Source organism: Esox lucius, chromosome 2 (assembly GCF_011004845.1).
Source record: "Esox lucius isolate fEsoLuc1 chromosome 2, fEsoLuc1.pri, whole genome shotgun sequence".
Taxonomy (NCBI): domain Eukaryota; kingdom Metazoa; phylum Chordata; class Actinopteri; order Esociformes; family Esocidae; genus Esox; species Esox lucius.
Window position 1 is genome coordinate 30,763,189 of NC_047570.1, and position 20,476 is coordinate 30,783,664.

The 20,476-nt window shown below is 42.3% G+C and overlaps 1 protein-coding gene across 1 annotated transcript; it reads left to right on the forward strand.

The window, feature by feature from the left end:
- Nucleotides 1–1,381: 1,381 nt before the first annotated feature.
- On the forward strand, nt 1,382–17,992 carry cstf3 (cleavage stimulation factor, 3' pre-RNA, subunit 3). The gene is made up of 20 exons (XM_010876451.5): nt 1,382–1,585; nt 2,501–2,602; nt 2,771–2,866; nt 8,046–8,078; nt 9,970–10,067; nt 12,025–12,091; nt 12,202–12,236; nt 12,313–12,439; nt 12,556–12,633; nt 12,846–13,008; nt 13,152–13,261; nt 13,380–13,496; nt 13,735–13,953; nt 14,183–14,285; nt 15,293–15,362; nt 15,452–15,647; nt 15,745–15,898; nt 16,014–16,108; nt 16,249–16,309; nt 16,412–17,992. Exons 1-20 carry the CDS (start codon nt 1,559–1,561, stop codon nt 16,609–16,611), a joined length of 2,151 nt encoding a protein of 716 aa, XP_010874753.1. The 5' UTR covers nt 1,382–1,558; the 3' UTR covers nt 16,612–17,992.
- Nucleotides 17,993–20,476: the final 2,484 nt, after the last annotated feature.

Sequence of the window (20,476 nt, forward strand, 5' to 3'; positions counted from 1 at the left end):
ACTGAAGAAAATGGGAAGCAGAGGACTTAGGTTCAAGGTTATGATAGGGCTAGTACTGCCTTTAAAATCAATGAATAATGTGTTGGTTCTGTCTTTTTAATAAGCTATGAATGCTGTTTTAGTTGACTATCATTCTGTTTCTCCAATGAAAAGTGTATGAGAGAGCTGATATTCAACAGCATGAAACGCGTTAGTTGTAGCTAAAGGAAATAGCTGCCAAATAAGTGCATCCATTGGCAAGAATGTATTTAATAGAAAGTGGATTCTGGTCAAATGTATACAATTCATATTAGTCAGAGGTTCCAACTAAGAAGTGTGCACCAGTATTTCTTAGAAATGTGTATTTATCCTGTATCCAGATATAACCTTAATATTCCTCAATACCTATTTTTTGTTCTGAGCTTGTTGAAACATGGCTTTCAATTTAGGGTAATGGTTAGGTTTAGGGCTAGTGAGTAGGGACCACATTTTTTGGGTCAGTGTTATGTCTCAGGTCAAGTCAGAGAAACATAGGTGTGTGTGAGTGTTTGTTGTATATTTTTGTCATTTGCTCAATAAACAGTAAAGCTTTCATGATCGCAATGTACATGTCACATTTCACCAATACACTGAACATGTCATACGTTACTAACAATAATTTATTTATACAAAAAATGTATTGTCATATCCAAGCCAATTTCAGGTTTTAAACAGAGTCAACAGAAGTCTTGGGTTTTAAGTATTTACAGAGCTGTGTCCAGTATTCCAATTTAGAAACAAGACCATTAACTAAATATGGACTAGTTTCTTGTGACAGGTAAAATAACATTTCTCAAAAGGTTTATCCTGAAATGCAAATATAAAACAAATGTCTTCTTAATTTGAACATCGAGATTATTTGGGGAAAAAGGCCAGTTTTGATTGTGTGTCTAAAAGTGTCTCAAGAATAATATCAACGCAAAGTTTTCGTGTGAATTTTTATTTGGTGCAAGAAATTGCTTGTGGTCACTCCACATATTTCCGTATAATGATAACTTCCAAGAAATAAGTGCTTTAGGGACGAGTTAGCTTCTTGTTATCCCTCTCATTCTTCCATTCCATTAAAAGGGGTTGTGAAAGGTAGTACAATGACTTGTCGTAATTTGGAAACGTTTCGTTGTTTTCGAACGAAACGGGATGGGACCAAATACAATCTGTCCAATAGAAACTTTCGCTCTGGTGCTAAAACGTTTTATTTGCGCGAAATGAACAAATTGTGCTGTGAAGATAGTTTAAACTATGTTAATGTTTAATGCAAATGCATTAAATATTTTATTGCTTATATATATAAATTATAGAATTTAGACAATTCTATAATTTAACTGCAATGCGATTTTGTCTGACTTCCTCCATAACATAAGGAAGTAAGAGTTCACGTACGCCATTTTGAGAGAACGGCCAGTCACTCACAGCAGGGTAGGCTGTGTTCCATACCTGCTGGAGTCGTCGCGCGGTCATGCGATATAGCCGTTTTTAAATAAAACTATTTGTATGTTGACATTGTTGCAATTGAACATAGAAACACTAAGCGTAACCAGTCATGTCCACGGAAGCAACCGCAGACCAGGTAGATAATTATTCAGTTGTTTGTACTGAGTCTTTGCTAACTAACGTTACCTAATTTAGCTGTACTGTTTTAAATGGCTAGCTACATTTTCACCCTTGTTAGCTGGTGGTGGCTCACTACATGCCTAGGCCTTGCCTACACCAACAATGATCGGCGTTCACTCTAGATATCGTTGATCATTTCTGGTTTTAAATACGTTTGTACATAAAACCACGCATTATCGACAATATTTTGGAAAACGAAATAAGCTAGCTTACGTGGTAATATTGCTAACTACAATTTGAGAAACGTCCGCTGCTGACGGTAGTTAGCGTCTTTTAGCTAACATGGCTACAGTAGCTGGCGTGAACCGTTCAATGTTGGTCGCAAATTACTAATTATCTGGTGGTCTACCTTGCTAGGTTGCTTAACGCTACGTCACACAACCTGACATTATCTTTGCGTGGAGAAACTTTATACTACTGTTACTTTTTGTCTGGTTTAGAATAAACCCTTCATCACCCGCGCATTTGTTTAATAGTGGTGTACAGGGCTGCCATTTCACTGCATGAGAGCTAGTAACTACCTGTCATGCAGTGCCTGCAGATTAATGATTGACCACTGTGATTAACGTTTTCTCAGTGCTTAATAAAAAGTACTTATTGTCAGTTAACAGTCACGGTTTCCGAGCCAACCAAGCTGGTCATGCATGTAAACAACCAAGCACCGCCTCGTGCCCGCCTTTGTCCCACTCCGTTTCTTGGGTGGCTCAAAGTAGTCCAAACTCTTAACAAGAGTAGCGGTTATGAACAATTCTTTATTTTTATTTTTTTAATAATATATGCAGTTTTACAGTTGCCTATAATACTGAAACAGTTGGGTAATGTGCAGTATAGCCAAAACATGTTTAAACGCTGTCTTTTGTATGTCTTACAGACAGCGGAGTATGTCCCAGAGAAGGTCAAGAAGGCAGAGAAGAAGTTGGAAGAAAACCCATATGACCTTGACGCATGGAGCATTCTGATTCGAGAAGCACAGGTTTAGTGACACAGGGTTGCATTCCTCTTACCTGGGGTAATCGAGCGGGCCAGGGAGGGGGAGGGTTGGGAGCAAGAGGGTGGTGGGTGGCTATCTAACAGAACAATTATATATGTATCATTGGACTTTTGTTACAAGTGTACATGTAAATGCATTTTACCCTTTTAGAACCAACCTATAGACAAAGCAAGGAAGACGTATGAACGACTTGTTGCCCAGTTCCCAAGTTCGGGCAGATTCTGGAAACTATTCATTGAAGCTGAGGTTAATATTTTCTTTTTCATTTCTCAAAAAGACATGTTTGCATGGGTGTGCATATCCTTACAGGATCAACAATGTGACTTTCACACTAAAATAGGTCCACTTCATCCAAATGGTTCAAAAAAAGCTCTAGGGGTTTAGGTTACAGACTTAACATTTTCCTTTTCAGCAAGCAGACTGTATGTTCCTGAGTAAAAACAAAAAAATATTTCAAGATCTTTAAATTGGGTTAAGTGCATTTGTTGCATGTTTGATCTGCAACAGCATTAAAACGTTTTAATGGTATTGGAGTGCTTTAGCCTTTTATTCACTTGTCGTGTCAATTTATTGCCTCCTGTGTCATTTCTTCGAGGTCATTTTTCTTTTGGATCACAAACAGTATGAGTGGAGATTGTGTCCAGCTTAACACCTTTGCAGCACAGTTATGCCCCCACTCCCAACAAGCAGCTACCACTACTGTAAATTTAAACATCCCCTTGACACTTACCTAGCCTGCTGTTCACCCTTTAAATGGCTGACCTAGCAAATAATTTAACTTCTCAGGTTTTTAAGCTCCCCCAATTCCACTTTTTTTTATAACCACACAGTATTGCTTACATCTTAGATGAGCCGTAAGTCCCTTTAATGTTAGAAATGCAAACGGATGCTTGTAATCCACTTATTTTTTTGTGATGATGTGGGTAAGTATGTGTGACTGGGGTGAGCGTGTTACAGACCAAGCTTCTGGGTTTAAAAAAAATGTTATGCCTCATTGTGCCTGACTGATCCAGCGTAGTCATCTCTGCTGTCTACAGCAGGTGAACGCAGGTTGGGGGGTGGGAGCAACTCGTATTCCCAGTTTGAAAATCAAGCCCATGCCTCTTATTCTGTGTAAAGTAGTAATGTACCTATCGTATTAAGTTACTTGAACCGGTTGTCCAGTCTTTGTTCTGCATTATGCATGCTTTTGTTCCAGCCCAGTGCAAAAACATCTGATTCAACCTTCATGGAATCTGGGATATTTTCTAATTTTTATTATCATGGCTGCTGGTGTGTTGCTGCTGGAATAAGAGAAAAAGGGCTGCAGACTCTATCTAGGTTTCCATTAAATTACCCATTTGTGCTTTCTTTGGTTGATGTACAAAGTCTGCATAGAAAGTAAATGTGACAACTGCCTGCCATTGCGTTTCTATTGTCTGGGAGTTATGACGTCACACTTTCTGCAGGAAAAAACAGAACTGTGACTCAAATGGAGTGGCTGAAGTGCTTCATTATCCGTTCAGTCCAATTGCATATTAACATGCAGCCCGTTTCCCTGCATTGATAGAAAGCATGGGTTTATTAATTTGCTTTATTCTAATCATTGTCATCCACTTATTGCCCCAGTCTGTATCATGTCTAGCATTAATATATGCCTGAAAATCAGAAACTTTCATGGTTTAACTTGTACGTAATTTGGTACGACAATCATTCTCTTGCAAGGAAACAATTACAGTTGAATAACCTAAATAGTTTTTTGCCAGCGGTAGCTTATGCCTTTTAACGGGGCACTGTCCGTTCCTCCCTCTAATATTTGCCCTAACTGAATTTAAACGATAACACAACTTGTCTCCTTTAGTAAACACGACTGTTTAGCTAGTTTTAGCAGGTCCAGGGTGGTTGAGGGTAGTGGGTATAGCCCTGCAAGCATCTAAAGCGAGCATTCGGAGACTGCAAGACTGATAGATGGACCAGCAGAAAGGTTTATATGGGAGTATCTCAGGTACTCTGAACAATTCTGTAGGAAAAAAAACTATTTGAAACATCAAATTAAAACATTAACTGCAGTTGTTGTCTGGTCATTTACGCAAATAATCGTTTCACAAATTGCAACTTTAGAGGCAAATTGAAGTGGAGCTTGGTCTACATGATGTTGTATGACCCAATAGGTTATTTGTCAGTAACTTTTGTTTTTCTCCAAACCTCAGCAAAAGAAAAATGGGTTTCGAATAAATGTCTGTAGTTGAAACCTGCCTTCTGCTGTCCTGGATGACTTTGCTTTTGTACCCCTTTTCTAAATGTTAATTACCCACTTGACTAATAGTCTGGCAAGATCAGACTTCTGCCTGTTAGGACATGGGATATTTACCACTTTTTTTGGTATTTACAACAACTTCTCACTATCGGGTAATTTCTTTCATATAAATGCATTTCATATTCCCCAGTTAATAAGATAAAAACAGTAATATTATACAAAAGTATTTCTAGAAATATTGACTTTTTTCCATTGCTTGTGTTTAATATTCAAGTTAAGCTTGCTGTAGTCTTCCAAAAAAGTAATTTTGTGGAATGTTGTGAGCCTTGCCTTGCCACTAATTTCTTACCTCAATTATCTGAAAGCAATTTTTTTTTCTGATTAGTTGTAAAAATTAATTCTAATATAACACATTTAGGATATTCGGCAGTTCTGTTTTTAAGCAGGCGAAAATACATTGCAGTTTTCAGCCTACTACTAACCTCAACCTTTCAGTTGATAAAGCATGTTCTCACTTTTTTTTTGCAACTACAATAACACTAACACTGTAATGTTGATAATGTACTAGCATTAAAATGTGTCGAAGACAAATGTTAATATATCTTAAGCATAATCTAATGTTTCAGTTAATTAAGTTGCTAGGCAGGCGTGGAGTTTGGTTTGGCTAATATATCATGGCTAACGGCCGTTAGTCACAACTCAACGTTGTGACTAACGGTCCTTAGCCGGGTTTTGTTAGCCATCGCAAACCCCAAGCGGTGCCTTACTGCCATTTTCAACTTGTAAACATTTATTATAACTGTGAAGTGCTTTAGTCTGCTGTGGTGGCCAGCTACCTGATCACTGTTTCTACTTTTCCTCAGAATCTCTACATACCTGTCTCCATAGTCTCTTTTTTTTCTCCTGTCCCGGCAATAAAACGAATAATACCACAAACCAAAAAAGTTACTTTAATACCCAGTGTGTGATTTACCGCCACTTAGTCATTCAGCGTTCATGACTCCAACCACCCATATTATTAACAAATCAATTTATGGCAATTAGGGTGTTTACTAATGCACACACACTCATTGCAAGACACCAAAATGAGGTGCAACCTAGGGGGATGTTATCATGGTTCTGTGTCAAATCTGGCCTTTTGTGGCATTTCATATGTGAATCTTTGTCTGTTTCAATAGTTTCAGTCACTGGTGAAATGTCAAGCAATTGACCTGTGCATGCAGAAGCATGCAAGAAAATACAAACACTGTATACTCAACTTTTTTTGAGAAAGTGATTTTAAATTGCATAATGTTTAATAAAACAAATAACCAGAAGAATTCTGTACTGTGACTTATTGCATCTTTTCTTTGTGGTGTTAATGATTATTGCAGTCGAGTCCACAACTTCCTTCCCCATAACAATTCTCTAGACTTAATCCCATTTTGAGATGACACTTCAGGGTTGCCCCTAGAAATTGCCATTCATTTAACTAGTTTATAGTAAACTCTGCCTTATGTTGGTTTTTGAATGTGTGCTAGGTAGTAGGCTTAGTGATTGTGTGATTTGGTTTTGGTGTGCTTAAATGCTTTGATACTGAACTGATTCTAGTTTGGAACATACCATTTTGAATGTTGTGGAACCCAGCCTTATGGATATTTTACAGATATTCATAACAAAGTTGCTGTCTTGACATACTTGCTCTTATTTCGGCCTGAATCGTTCAAGTAGCCTTGGTTGTTGTAACATTGATTCTTTATTTGGTTGATGAAATTTCAAACAGTGTTTTGTCAAATCTGAGAACATTTAATTCCCCGAGCGACTGATGCTTAGATTAGTCTTTGTAGTCTTCATGGTATATATTGGGTTTGGCCTGGTTTCATTGTTTTAGCTGGAATGTTTTTCTCAGCTAATGTCTTTTTAGTTGGTACCAAATGCATGTTATAGGGTGAGTTAGTGGTGTAGGTAGTGTTGACCATGAAAATGAACTGCCTCAAATCATTGGTATTAAACAGTCTCACTTCCTGTTTCAATCTATTCTCTTATGTCCAACACTACAACACCATAGACTTGCATTCAGCATGATCCTACTTATCTCTGGTTCTGACTCTTAAAATAGATTTTTGTTTTTCCCCAGTCAACTTGCAATGATCCCCCTCCTTTAGATACACAATTACATTGGAAGGTTATTTTTCAGTTTCTGTTGATTTTCTCAAATGGCAATTCTCTTGACTAGCACACACAACACTAAGCTGAAAGGCCAAACTCTCCCGTAGGTGACATTTAGCTGTAATGCTCTTAGAATTGAAGGACATTAACCAGGTTTTTAAATGTCGGGCTATATATCGGGTTATTCAAGGTACAATATATATTCTTCCATCGGAATACCTGAATATTTCCTGTTACTATGTGTTTGTTCATTTCCTGGATTCACCAGCATTGCCATTGCAACAACAAAAGGCCACAGTAACAAGTCTTCTGCATTTGTTGAGTACATGTAGCAAGTCTGCTGCATTTGGAGGCCTTAGCCTGTCACGCATACAGGCTTTCTGTCAGCCGGGCCAACTGGTACCTCCAGTAAAGCTTGATGTCTCTCGTTATGCTAAGCTGGTACTATCTAGTGCAGCTTAGAGGGAGGTCTTGGAATAGGGTCAGAACTGACTCAGGACTAATTCGTCCACCCAAACGTCTGCTGCATGAATCTTCTGGAACCTGTGTCCTGCCTTTGACAGCCAATGACCTTAGCCTCGGCTTGCTGTCAGTAACTGGTTGTGATTGGGATCTGGTTTGGTCACGCCCCGTGTAATGATGCGACCAATGTGAGATTGCTTTTTATATGCTTACAGAGATTGCTTTCCTTGTAGTGTTTGAGCCTATTTCTAATACTAGGCTGTACTTTATTGGGAAGAGTGGGTATTCATATATGGGAATGTGGACTTGTCCTTTCACTAAAGCTTTTTACTTTGTTTAGACATTAAAATAATCTCACTACAGGTTTATCATGTGGCTTATGTTTGGTCCATGATGTACAATGAGAATAAACCCCTGCTCTTACACAATGAATCTTGAAATGGTCTTTCTTGTGTGAACTTCACTTTGTTGATCTGAAAGGGGTTGTAAGTATGTGTTTGCATGCATGCATGATTTTCCATATATACAATGGTAACACCTACATTCTTAATTAACACTACCTTTACACTCTGTCCACAGATCAAGGCAAAAAACTATGACAAGGTAGAAAAGGTGAGTGTCATTCATACCAAAATCCGTACCATTCGCCTAACCGAGGACTGTCAGTCCGGTCATTAATCAGACTGGATTGTGACTCATTCAGTGTTGCCTGAACAACTCAAGCCATTCAAGTTATCACTGTGTACATAGCCAAATCCATTGTACTGTAGATTCAATGCAAATGGATTACTTCCTCTTAGTCACCGAATATGGCAACATACAGAACTCTAAACGCTCAGCACTTACTATGATTAGTTTTGATGTATATTTATGCTGATTCTCTTAATTAGCCCTTACTAGGTTTATTCCAGACGGTTTTAACAGCATTTTGCGTAAAGGGAAGAATAAACTGAAAGAAATCTGGGCTTCAACTAACACTTCATTATATTTTAGAACTCACATTTATTTCCCAGCCCCTTTTACAATAGATTGAGGTTAAATTACTAAAAAAACCTTTTATTTTTCTATCAGTATATTTAAAGGGGCACTGTGTAGAATCCTGCCTCTAAATAATTGCACCCCTTATCTCCTCCATTTCCCTTCCCGAACAAGTTATTAGCACTGGCTAGTATAAGGAGATCACAAGTCAATGCTAACTAATTGATGGACCGGTGAGAACGTTTAAATAGGGAATGTCAGTCACTAATTTTGTAGAAATATATATTATTTGAAACATTAACTTAAAACATTAACTGCAGATATTGGTCATTTCTGCTTGTTTTTATGCTGGTAGTACTGTACAGTTCTTACATAATGCCCTTTTAGTTAGCAATTACGGCTATGGCCAATTACTCGCATTAAAGAGTTAATTTTATAACCGCAATTGAGCTCGCAGGTGCATAATCTACCACAAGGAGTCAGTAGTGTGGGAGATCAGCCTGGGGTGTTGGTATGCCCGACCAGGATTCAAACACCTGGTTTCAAATATTTTGCTATTTTGCACTACAGTTGCTTATACCCTTCCACAACGTGATGCTCCTACCCAATTTGTTATAGCCATGAAAAATATTAAGAAATTAAGAGACCACTGCAACTTTTTCTTTCCTTTCCTAAATAGTTGAAAAGGAAAGTATTGAGTGAGGAACAGAAGCGTTACATTTGCAGTGGTCTCTTAATTTTAACCCTTTTCCTCATTCACAACTTACCTTGTTGACTTTTTTGGAAGGAAAGAAAAGGGTGAAGTGGTCTCTTAATTTTTCCCAGAGCTTTGTGATTTGGGAATGACTATCCAATGGCAGTGGCTGCCTGGCTGGTTAACATATTTAAAAAAAAATATGCCACGCCTGTGGGAGAGGGATGGGGAGGTGACATGCCTGATCAACAGCTGATCAAAACAAACTGCTGAGTACTACAGTAACACAGTTATGCTTGTGTATTATACTAAGCTTCCACTATAGTAAGCTGAGACTGATTTCCCAGAGATTTTAATTTGGGCTTGTGGTCCCCTAGCAGTCAGGCACCCTTGGTGATTGCTAATGCCTGAGCTGACCCGGAGTACCCTGCCGTCTGTTGCAGTGAGCTTTGTTCAGCTGTCTTCCCGTGTTTGCATGAGGTCTCTACCAAATCAAAATCACATGCTTGTCAGATTCACCACTAACATTGAAATGCTTCCTTACCCTTTTCCAAAAGTGCATCCTGATGTCAATAAAAAGATATGGGTGTAGTCACACGATACATACACAGTGGTATGAACAACAATAATTTTGCTTTGTACGGGGAGTACCAGTATCCCTGTTGTCTGTGTGCTTTGGTTCCCCAGAGAGAATCTCCCACTTTTACTTACAGAAAGGCACTCTACAAATCATCAAGCTCATCCATTTCATTGCCAACAGCATTACAATTGTGGCTGATTCTGTCAGGATTTTTTTTTCTTTAAACCTTTGGTCCTTCTCTCCCGCTTTAGTTATTTCAGAGATGTCTGATGAAAGTGTTGCACATCGACTTGTGGAAGTGCTACCTCTCCTACGTCCGAGAGACCAAAGGGAAGCTGCCCAGTTACAAGTAGGTTACCCAGGATTGGAACTTGAACGGGAAACAATGTGTTGGGATTTTGGGATGGGCTGCTCTGGTTCAAGCACAGAGTATTGTACTTGAACCTTGTCTTATTTCCAGCAACAACTTGGTGGGACTCTTAAGGGGGGGGGAGAAGCAACTAGTGGTACCTTTCCAACTCGGGGATGGAACAACGTAGCTTTCACCTTGGTGGTTGGGGTGTTACAACCTTGGACCATTTGGGAACTAATGAGATGCCCTAACCACTAGTCTTCCTGGCTACCCCCCGTACCCCCGTCTTAATATTGTGTTACATAGGGGATGGACAAGATGATAGGAACACCACATGGAAAAGGACTGGTACTTTGAAGTCGCTATAAAACTATTTAATCTTGATGATTGCTGGTTAACAGTGCACGTGTGTGTAAGGCAGGTGTTTGACATTTTGCACTTTCACATTTGGGTTCTCAAAGTAGTGTGAGGCAGCTAACCGAGTTCCAAAGTGGCCAAATAGTTGGTTCCTGAATTGCAGGTGCATCAGTCACAAATACTGCAGAATTATTCAATTCTGTCAAAGGGAATAAAAATCAGGGTGTATATCTTGAAAATTGACAAATTGCTTTGGCAAAGAGGAACAGTGGTCACCAGTCGAAGCTGACAGTGGGGAGAACAAGTATTTGATACACTGTCGATTTTGCAGGTTTTCCCACTTACAATACATGTAGAAGTCTATCATTTTTATCATAGATACTCTTCAACTGTGAGTGACGGAATCTAAAACAAAAATCCAGAAAATCCCACTATGATTTTTAAGTGATTAATTTTGCATTTTATTGCATGACAAGTATTTGATACATCAGAAAAACCGAACTTAATATTTGGTACAAAAACCTTTGTTTGCAATTACAGATATCATGTTTCCTGTAGTTCTTGACCAGGTTTGCACACACTGCAGCAGGGATTTTGGCCCACTCCTCCATACAGACCTTCTCCAGATCCTTCAGGTTTCGGGGCTGTCACTGGGCAATACGGACTTTCAGCTCCCTCCAAAGATTTTCTATTGGGTTCAGGTCTGGAGACTGGCTAGCCCACACCAGGACCTTGAGATGCTTCTTACGGAGCCACTCCTTAGTTGCCCTGGCTGTGTGTTTCGGGTCTTTGTCATGCTGGAAGAACCAGCCATGACACATCTTCAATGCTCTTAAGGGAAGGAGGTTGTTGGCCAACATCTCGCGATACATGGCCCCATCCATCCTCCCATTAATACGGTGCAGTCGTCCTGTCCCCTTTGCAGAAAAGCATCCCCAAAGAATGATGATCAAATACTTGTTCTCCCCACTATATCAGCAGAGTTGCTCGATGTCACAAAAGCAAAGCCTCAGAAATTGCAGCAGAATTGTATCAGCACTTCTGATACCCAGTCGCAACCATAACTATGTTGTGAGCTTCACAATGCTGGAATTTATGGGAGGGCCGCCAATTGGAAAATACTTGTATCCCCGGCCAACACACAGATGCATAATTTGATTTAAGGAGCAATGGAAAAGGGAATATGGTCTGGTGAGTTATCTTTCATTCTTTGTCCTACATACAATGTAACCACTGACAGGTTCACATTTGGAGAAAGACAAGGGATGGCTTCGTCTTTCTCCAAATGCTCCAAACGGTCTTCCTCCATTTTACAAGACCTGGTTATGGTGCAAACTCTTCCCTCCATGATGTTCCAATAAACCCGGATAGTTTCCCTAATACACACCGCTTAAATTCAAGATTGACGTCATCCAGGCATTCATAACAAATGCCTACCAAAGGCTTCTTATAGTCGATCCTTTAACTTTTGTTTGAAGTTCTGGAGCGCAGAGTGCCGAGTAGATTTGCACCTCCGTCACTCGAAGAACTGAAGGTTTTTCTTAAAGAATGATGCAAGACAACTTCTAACCCATGTTGAACACATGTCCATTACCAGAGAGAAGATGGCCCAGGCGTATGACTTTGCGCTGGATAAAATTGGGATGGAGATCATGTCCTACCAGGTAAATCACAAATTATTGGCAGTTGGAAATTAGGACATGGATTCAGAGAAATCTGCTTTGTTGAAATCTTCCAGGCTGTGGCCTCTAATTCTGCTGCTCTCCCCCCTCAGATATGGGTGGATTACATCAACTTCCTCAAAGGAGTGTAAGTATTGCTTTACTGCCTAGTTTATTTTATTTATTCAAGACACTCACTTCCTCCCTCCCTCATGTCCTTCCAGTGAAGCGGTTGGTTCATATGCTGAAAACCAGCGAATCACAGCTGTGCGCAGGGTCTACCAGAGGGGCTGTGTGAACCCCATGATCAACATTGAGCAGCTTTGGAGAGACTACAGCAAGTATGAGGAGGTGAGACTCATGACCAATGACCCATATGGGAGGCAAAATAACAACCCTCCTACAGGGTACATTGATTTGGTTTCTCATCTGTCGTGATGGTAACTAGCTCTGTACCATACAAACAGGGCATCAATGTGCATCTGGCTAAGAAGATGATCGAGGACCGCAGCAGAGACTACATGAATGCTAGGAGGGTGGCCAAGGTAAGAGTCTCACACTAATGCCCGTGGTGTGGTAAGCGATAAAGTTCAGCTGATATAAGACTCCCTCTTTAGTGGCCTCGGGTGGTCCAGCACTCTAAGCTGCTGTCTCCAGTCCATGCATGCTTCTGCATGGGCTCCAGTGCAGCCTACTGCTCCTCAAGCCAAAGCTTGTTCTTCTGCCTCTCACCGCTTTCCAACATCTCTCTCCTCAGGAGTATGAAACGGTGATGAAGGGCCTGGATAGGAACGCCCCATCAGTGCCTCCGCAGAACTCCCCCCAGGAGGCGGTGCAGGTGGAGATGTGGAAGAAGTACATCCAATGGGAGAAGAGCAACCCCTTACGCACTGAGGACCACACGCTCATTACTAAGAGAGGTGGGTGTGTTCAGGGCCCCTGTGTTTATTTTGCCAGTGGCTGGTGACTTTGCTCCAGTGGGACCTTTCTGATGTCACGCAAACATTAGGGGAGGCCCAGTGTTTGATGAGCCCTGATGTTAAGGCTGTGTCCTGTGTTGCAGTGATGTTCGCCTACGAGCAGTGCCTGTTGGTGCTGGGCCATCACCCTGACGTGTGGTACGAGGCGGCCCAGTTTCTGGAGTACTCCAGCAAGCTCCTGGCAGAGAAGGGGGTATGTTGGGGCTACACGGCAGCATGCTGGATCTCAGTGTGGGAAGAGGTCTTCGGGTTTAGGCCTGTCATGTTCTGAGTGCCGCTTGTGTCCTCTAACCCTTACTTTGGCTTCCAAGGACATGAACAACTCCAAGCTGTTCAGCGACGAGGCAGCGAACATCTACGAGCGTGCCATTGGAACTCTACTGAGGAAGAACATGCTGCTGTACTTTGCATTTGCCGACTATGAGGAGGTGAGCAGCCCTGAGGCCACCGGTTGGCTGGTCATTTGTCCCAGGGAGCCCTGCCAAAACGAAGCGTGGTGTCGCGATAAGACGTCAAAGTTGCCCGGGGGGGACCTCACCGTTCACTGTCATTTGCTAGTGACTCTCTGTTGATTTTACCTCAGAGCATCTAACTGCGGTGTTTACGTCCGGGATGTTTGGGCGAAGGCGCGTCTTTGAATTAATAACCCTCTCCACTCGTCATCAGAGTCGAATGAAGCACGAGAAGGTCCACAGCATCTACAACCGTCTGTTGGCCATCGAGGACATCGACCCCACCCTGGTCTACATCCAGTACATGAAGTTTGGCAGGCGGGCCGAGGGCATCAAGTCGGGACGCATTATCTTCAAAAAAGCCCGGGAAGACATGCGCACGCGCCACCATGTCTATGTGACAGCAGCACTAATGGAGTACTACTGCAGCAAGGTGGATATCAACAGGCTCTTCTTGACATCTCTTGGGGGGGGGGGGGGGGGGTTGGGGGGCTCTAATGATTTTTAAAACGGGAGACGTGGACAAAGGCGAATGCATGTACAAGTTAATCCATGTTCCTAGATCTGTGGCCTGCTGTGCCGAGGGTGGAAAGTTAAATGAACTCATATAGCCGGGAACCATATTTTCTGAATTTCTGGTCTTCCGTTGCCTTCCCCCACAGGACAAATCGGTGGCCTTTAAGATATTTGAGCTGGGCTTGAAGAAATATGGAGACATTCCAGAGTATATACTTGCGTACATTGATTACCTCTCGCACCTTAACGGTAAGTGACGTGTGGTGGGTTCCTCGGAGGACTGGAGGATTAATGCTTTTGTGTAGGCACTAGATCCAGTCATGAGACATTAGTGATGTGCTTTGTAAACAACAGTTGCGGACTAAAAGGGAACTACGATCGTATAGGCCCTTGTCCTACAATGCAGAGTAAAAAAAAAAAAAAGGTAGTCGACAATACAAGTAAATGCGAGATAGTATTACCAGAAATGTGTACCTAATGAGCAGTATTAAGTAATGACTATAGACTATCTAACATGTTAATGTGTAACGGCTAGTTGTGCGCTTTTGTTTGTAAGTTTAGTGTGTGTGGGTGTGTAGTGTACTAAGAGGTTAGCGTGAGTAATCATTTGGCAGTCATGTTTAACATTTGCCATACCTGCCGTGCTGTACTATAGAGAACAGTCTACGACTTGGCCGACTGGAGTCTTTGTTTGTGTGTGAGTTTTTAAAGCATTTCATGGCTACAGATGTGCGTGCTGGTCTGGTGGGCAACAATCATTGTGTCAAGTTTGTCTTTGTGTTCTTGGGCACATGGTGGTTTGACTGAAACCATGATGGTTTTACGGACTGGTTCAGGGAGAGGTAGATATAGGCAGGGAGATCGGTGAACATCGGCCAGCTGTTCTTTTATGCACCGCCTACGCAGCCTAGTGTTCCATCTGGCCCCAGGACCTCACGGACGTTAACCCGTTCAAAGGTTTTACCTCAGCCACGGAGAACCAGAGCACAGTTGTGCAGAATAGCAGGTGATCTCATGTATGGTCGCTCGCCAAGCAGTCAAGGGATTAGTGGTCATTCCTCTTCTTGTGTAACAATAAAACCAACCATTCATTGATTTTGTCGTAGTGACACTCCTTGATTGGTGTTATTGGTGAGCCATTGTGTTTAAGACTGCACAGAATCTATCGGTCCATCTGAAACACCCCGTGACTATTTAAGACTTGGGCCCAGCGATGTGTTAAAACATTTTCTGTCTTCGTATCTCTCTCCTTTCAGAGGACAACAACACTAGAGTTCTATTTGAGCGTGTTCTCACCTCAGGAAGCCTGTCGCCAGAGAAGTCTGGGTATGATGACATTTCATGACAGTCACATTATGTCTGTGTGTTTTGAGGCGTTGCTGACCCGTGGTTTTGTGTCCGCCCCTCTCCTCCAGTGAGATCTGGGCCCGGTTCCTAGCCTTCGAGAGTAACATCGGGGACCTGGCCAGTATCCTGAAGGTGGAGCGCAGGCGTTTCACTGCCTTCCGGGACGAGTATGAAGGCAAGGAGACGGCGCTGCTTGTGGACCGGTACAAGTTTATGGACCTGTATCCCTGCTCCGCTAGTGAACTCAAAGCCCTTGGATACAAGGTTTGGACCAGTTATGTAGTCTACAGCAACACACAAGTTCCACCGACCGCTGTAGTTGGGGGATACCCACTCGTTATAATTCTGTGTTTGTGTTTAGGATGTGTCCCGTGCCAAACTGGCAGCACTGCTCCAGACTGAGACAGTGGTGACCCCGTCCGCTCCCACGCAGAAGGACGAAGCGGACCGCAAGCCAGAGTACCCCAAACCTGACACCAACCAGATGATCCCCTACCAGCCACGCCACCTCGCCCGTACGTAACTAGCCTCATTTTCCTCTGGCCCGCTCGCATTGTGCAGCCGAGCGGCTCCGAATTTCAATTCACCCCTTGAGATGTTGTGTGATAAGGTGTGTGCCTGGTCCCACAGCCCCTGGACTGCACCCTGTACCGGGAGGAGTGTTCCCGGTCCCCCCTGCCGCGGTTGTCCTAATGAAGCTACTGCCTCCACCCACCTGCTTTGTGGTCAGTAGCTACCCTGACTGATGGCGAAGTCGCCTGGCTTTTTCCATGGCTGTATAAACTCTGCCGTAGATGATAAAGTATTGTTTGACGGCTGATATCTTTTGACTTAGTTGCGCTGGTGTCATGTTGGGTTTCTGCAGGGTCCCTTTGTGCAAGTGGACGAGCTGATGGAAAACTTCAGGAGATGTACACTACCAGAGAGTAAGTGGCTCAAAATGTGTTGTAGATCAGCGAGCTTCTGTTTGCACGTGTGTTTTCCCTGTTAGCACACATGAGAATATCTGTCTCTTCCACCGCTCTCAGCTGTCGACGCGGCTGTGGAGTTGATCACCGGCCGGCAGCCTGACGCCAGCGGAGATGGCAACGGCCCCATGGAAAACCACGCCGTGGCCAAGTCCCTGAAGAGACCCAACGCGGACTCGGACGAAGAGGAGGACAAGGGCGCCGTGGCCCCGCCCGTACACGACATTTACCGCGCTCGCCAGCAGAAGCGAATCCGGTGAACCCATACTGGCACATGCCGACTTGGGATGGACTCTGTACAGGAATGTTACCCATACCGCCGGCCACGAAGGCTGGCGGATCTCAAGTTTCCCTGGATGATTAGTTCTCTCGAATCGTCGTTGGTCCCTCCCTCTCCACACACACACACACTCGCACCTTTTATTTTTTTTGTTTTTTTTTTGTGTTTTTTTTTTAACAGTTTTATTTTTTTAAACTGTGTGACTTATACTGTACAAAGTTTTTAATTCAACCCTTGATTTGACACTCAGCTCAGCTTTTTCACCTTGTGAAGCTCTGACGATGATTATTGGAATCAACCTGTTTTTGTAGTCAAATGGAGAGAACACATTTCCTTCCAATAAAAAAGGGGGCGAAAAAAAAACAATTCAAAACTGGCTGCTGTCTTTTATATAATGGAAATGTACTTTTATTTTCCTTTTGAAGTCATGCTGACTGAAAAACATGGATAGCTTTGGCTTGACATTTGTCATGTTCACCACTAGGGTGCAGTATGGAGCTGTAATAACATAAATGGGTTCTTGTGTGTGGTGCAGGTAGAAGGATGTCTCTGCTCTCAATCCGTGCCATTATAGCATCTGTTCCAGAGCGGTCAGGGGTGTTTTCTCCTAGTCCCTGTGGCCTTAAGAACTCCTCAGCGGTGGAACTGACAAGACCTGACTCCCATCTATGTAATCACATTCAATGCCTTCATTATGGGATCTGCTTGGCACCTAGACTCTCACTATCTGTGTACAAGGTCTGAGAGAGAGGTCTGCTTGTGGTCACTAACCGGCCTGTTTACACAACTGACCTGGGCATTTAAATCTGTTTTGGGTTCGGGTGCAGTTAAGACACTGGTGTGTGTGGTGTGTCTGAAGTGTGTGCAGACATACAAGAAGTTAGGGATTTTTTTTTTTTTTTTACAAATGCTTTTCCAAAAGATAAATATTAGATTTCTCAATATTCAATTTCGAAGATGTGAATTTTTTTATAATAGACAGTTCTTTGCCATATTAGACTAATAAAATAGTTTGTAGCCTTTTCACTGAGCAGTAAGTGTTTATTTGCATGTAAACCAGTATATAGCATTAGAATAAATACAAATAAAAAAAGTAATAGTAATTAATTTTGATATCAAAAAGGTAGTTGAGATAAGCACATCAGATAAATTAATACTTTGTGAATGTAGAAGCAATGTCATAAAAAGATTTGAAGAAACCAGGGGTGTTGAAGGCTGGTTGGAACCCTGAATGCTTGAATATACACTTATCTTTAAAAATGAAACATATGTGAGTATGTCTTTTGAATACAGGTGAATATAATTCATATATTTTAAAAAGTATTTGAACCCAGGTCTGAGGCACACAATCTCCTTCCAACTAAATAAAAGTCATCCTGCTTTGCATTTAAGCATGGTGTGTGTCAATATTTATCCACTTTGCGCACGATAGATTCCATTTCTGCTGACAGCCAACGACGCCAGTATAATCTGACAGTGCACTCATCCCGAGCTCTACTGACCCTGTTCACACTGACCCTGTTCACACTGACCCTGTTCACACTGACCCTGTTCACACTGACCCTGTTCACTCTGACCCTGTTCACACTGACCCTGTTCACACTGACACTGTCCTCTGAAGGCCCGGTGTCCATGACAAACCAGAACACATTGTGTCCTAGAAAACACCAAACCCCACAGCAGAGCTTCAAAGGCATTGTTCTCCTATCGTCTGGACTTTAACTGTAACTTTACTGTAACTAGAGGGAGAGGAAGACATGATGGGGAGAATAAGGGAGAGGAGGACATGATGAGGAGAATGAAGGAGAGGAGGACATGATGGGCAGAATAAGGGAGAGGAGGACATGATGGGGAGAATAAGGGAGAGTAGGGGACATGATGGGGAGAATAAGGGAGAGTAGGGGACATGATGGGGAGAGTAGGGGACATGATGGGGAGAATAAGGGAGAGGAGGACATGATGGGGATAATGAAGGAGAGGAGGACATGATGGGGAGAATAAGGGAGAGTAGGGGACATGATGGGGAGAATAAGGGAGAGTAGGGGACATGATGGGGAGAATAAGGGAGAGGAGGACATGATGGGGATAATGAAGGAGAAGAGGACATGATGGGGAGAATGTAGGAGAGGAAGACATGGGGAGAATAAGGAGAGTAGGGGACATGATGGGGAGAATGAAGGAGAGGAGGACATGATGGGGAGAATAAGGGAGAGGAGGACATGATGGGGAGAATGAAGGAGAGGAGGACATGATGGGGAGAATAAGGGAGAGTAGGGGACATGATGGGGAGAATAAGGGAGAGGAGGACATGATGGGGATAATGAAGGAGAAGAGGACATGATGGGGAGAATGTAGGAGAGGAAGACATGGGGAGAATAAGGAGAGTAGGGGACATGATGGGGAGAATGAAGGAGAGGAGGACATGATGGGGAGAATAAGGGAGAGGAGGACATGATGGGGAGAATGAAGGAGAGGAGTGATGTGTTGTAAGAATATAAGAATCTGTCATAGCCACATTGGTAGAGTGATGGGCCGTTATTTTCAAATGGTCGCTGGTTTGAAACTTTGAGCCTTCAAGGTGACAAATTTGTCATTGTGCCCTTGAATAAAGCACTTTACCCTAATTGCTCCTAAATTAGGGTAATCTGTCTAACTGTAAATAAGGCAAATCTGACTAACTGTCTGCAGCTGTACACAGACAAGGGCGTCCTTTGAGGAATGCTGAATGCTGTCTGTGTTGACTGGGAATGTCTTGTCAGATTCCTCCCTTCCTAATAAACACTGATAGGCTGGTGAATGTCACAATATCCTATTCACCAAGATTTTACAGGAATATTGTTATTTATATAATACGTTAAGTATTGACCTTTCCCAAGTTTTCCAGAAAATCTGAAAAATGTCACATTCATCAAGTTACATGCAAGTAACTATTGGGAAATGAACTTAGATGGGCTAAGTGACCCCAAAAACTGAGAATTCTTCCTAAACTATTAAAGGCTATTAAATGGCCCTTGGCCATGTTTATGCAGTGTCTTTGTCTACAGTATTAATCCCACCCCTTTAATATTGAAAAGTGAAAGTATACCTGGGAGGACGATTGTCATAGGATCTGTCCTTAAAGGCTCAGCTCAACCAGACCTGCACTTCAGTATTAACCCAGCATCTCTGTCTCCCATGGTCAAATACACTCAATGACTTGTCCTGGGTACCTAGTAAAATGTTCTTATCTTGGGAAACGTTCAAAAAGTCATTTAGCACATGCAGTGCCTGCGTGCATAACAATGTAAATACTGTAGAAATTGTGGTGACATTTGTATCCATTATGGGATATAAAAACTCAGTCTAGGCATGCCACAAACAACAGTCAGCTGTTGAGTAACAGTCTCCTCTTCCTGGAGATCTACTCTCTTGCAGGTTCTCTTCAACCCCATTTGTGACAAACCCGGTCAAGCTTTTCATCCAGCTAAATTAGAGTTGGAGAGAAAACCTACAGGACAGTAGATCTCCAGGAACAGGGTTGGGCTGCCCTGACATAAGACAGATAGGCTGTATGAATTTTAATGAATGTTTACAACCGTGGAAAAGAAATATGACTTTCAAATTTGGGGATTTCAAATTTCCTCCTGCCTTATCTCAATCTTTGACATTGTCATACTTTGAATTATAGTTTGAGCCAGTAGCAGACTAGACTGGATGGACTCACATCAGCCTATTCTGAAGGCCTTCATCTTCATTCCCGAAAATGTCTATTGCGTAACAACAGAGAAAGAACACATTCATTTAAAACAGGACATGCAGAACGTCTGACCTTCTATTACACTGGGAGCTGGGGATTTCGTTGAGGA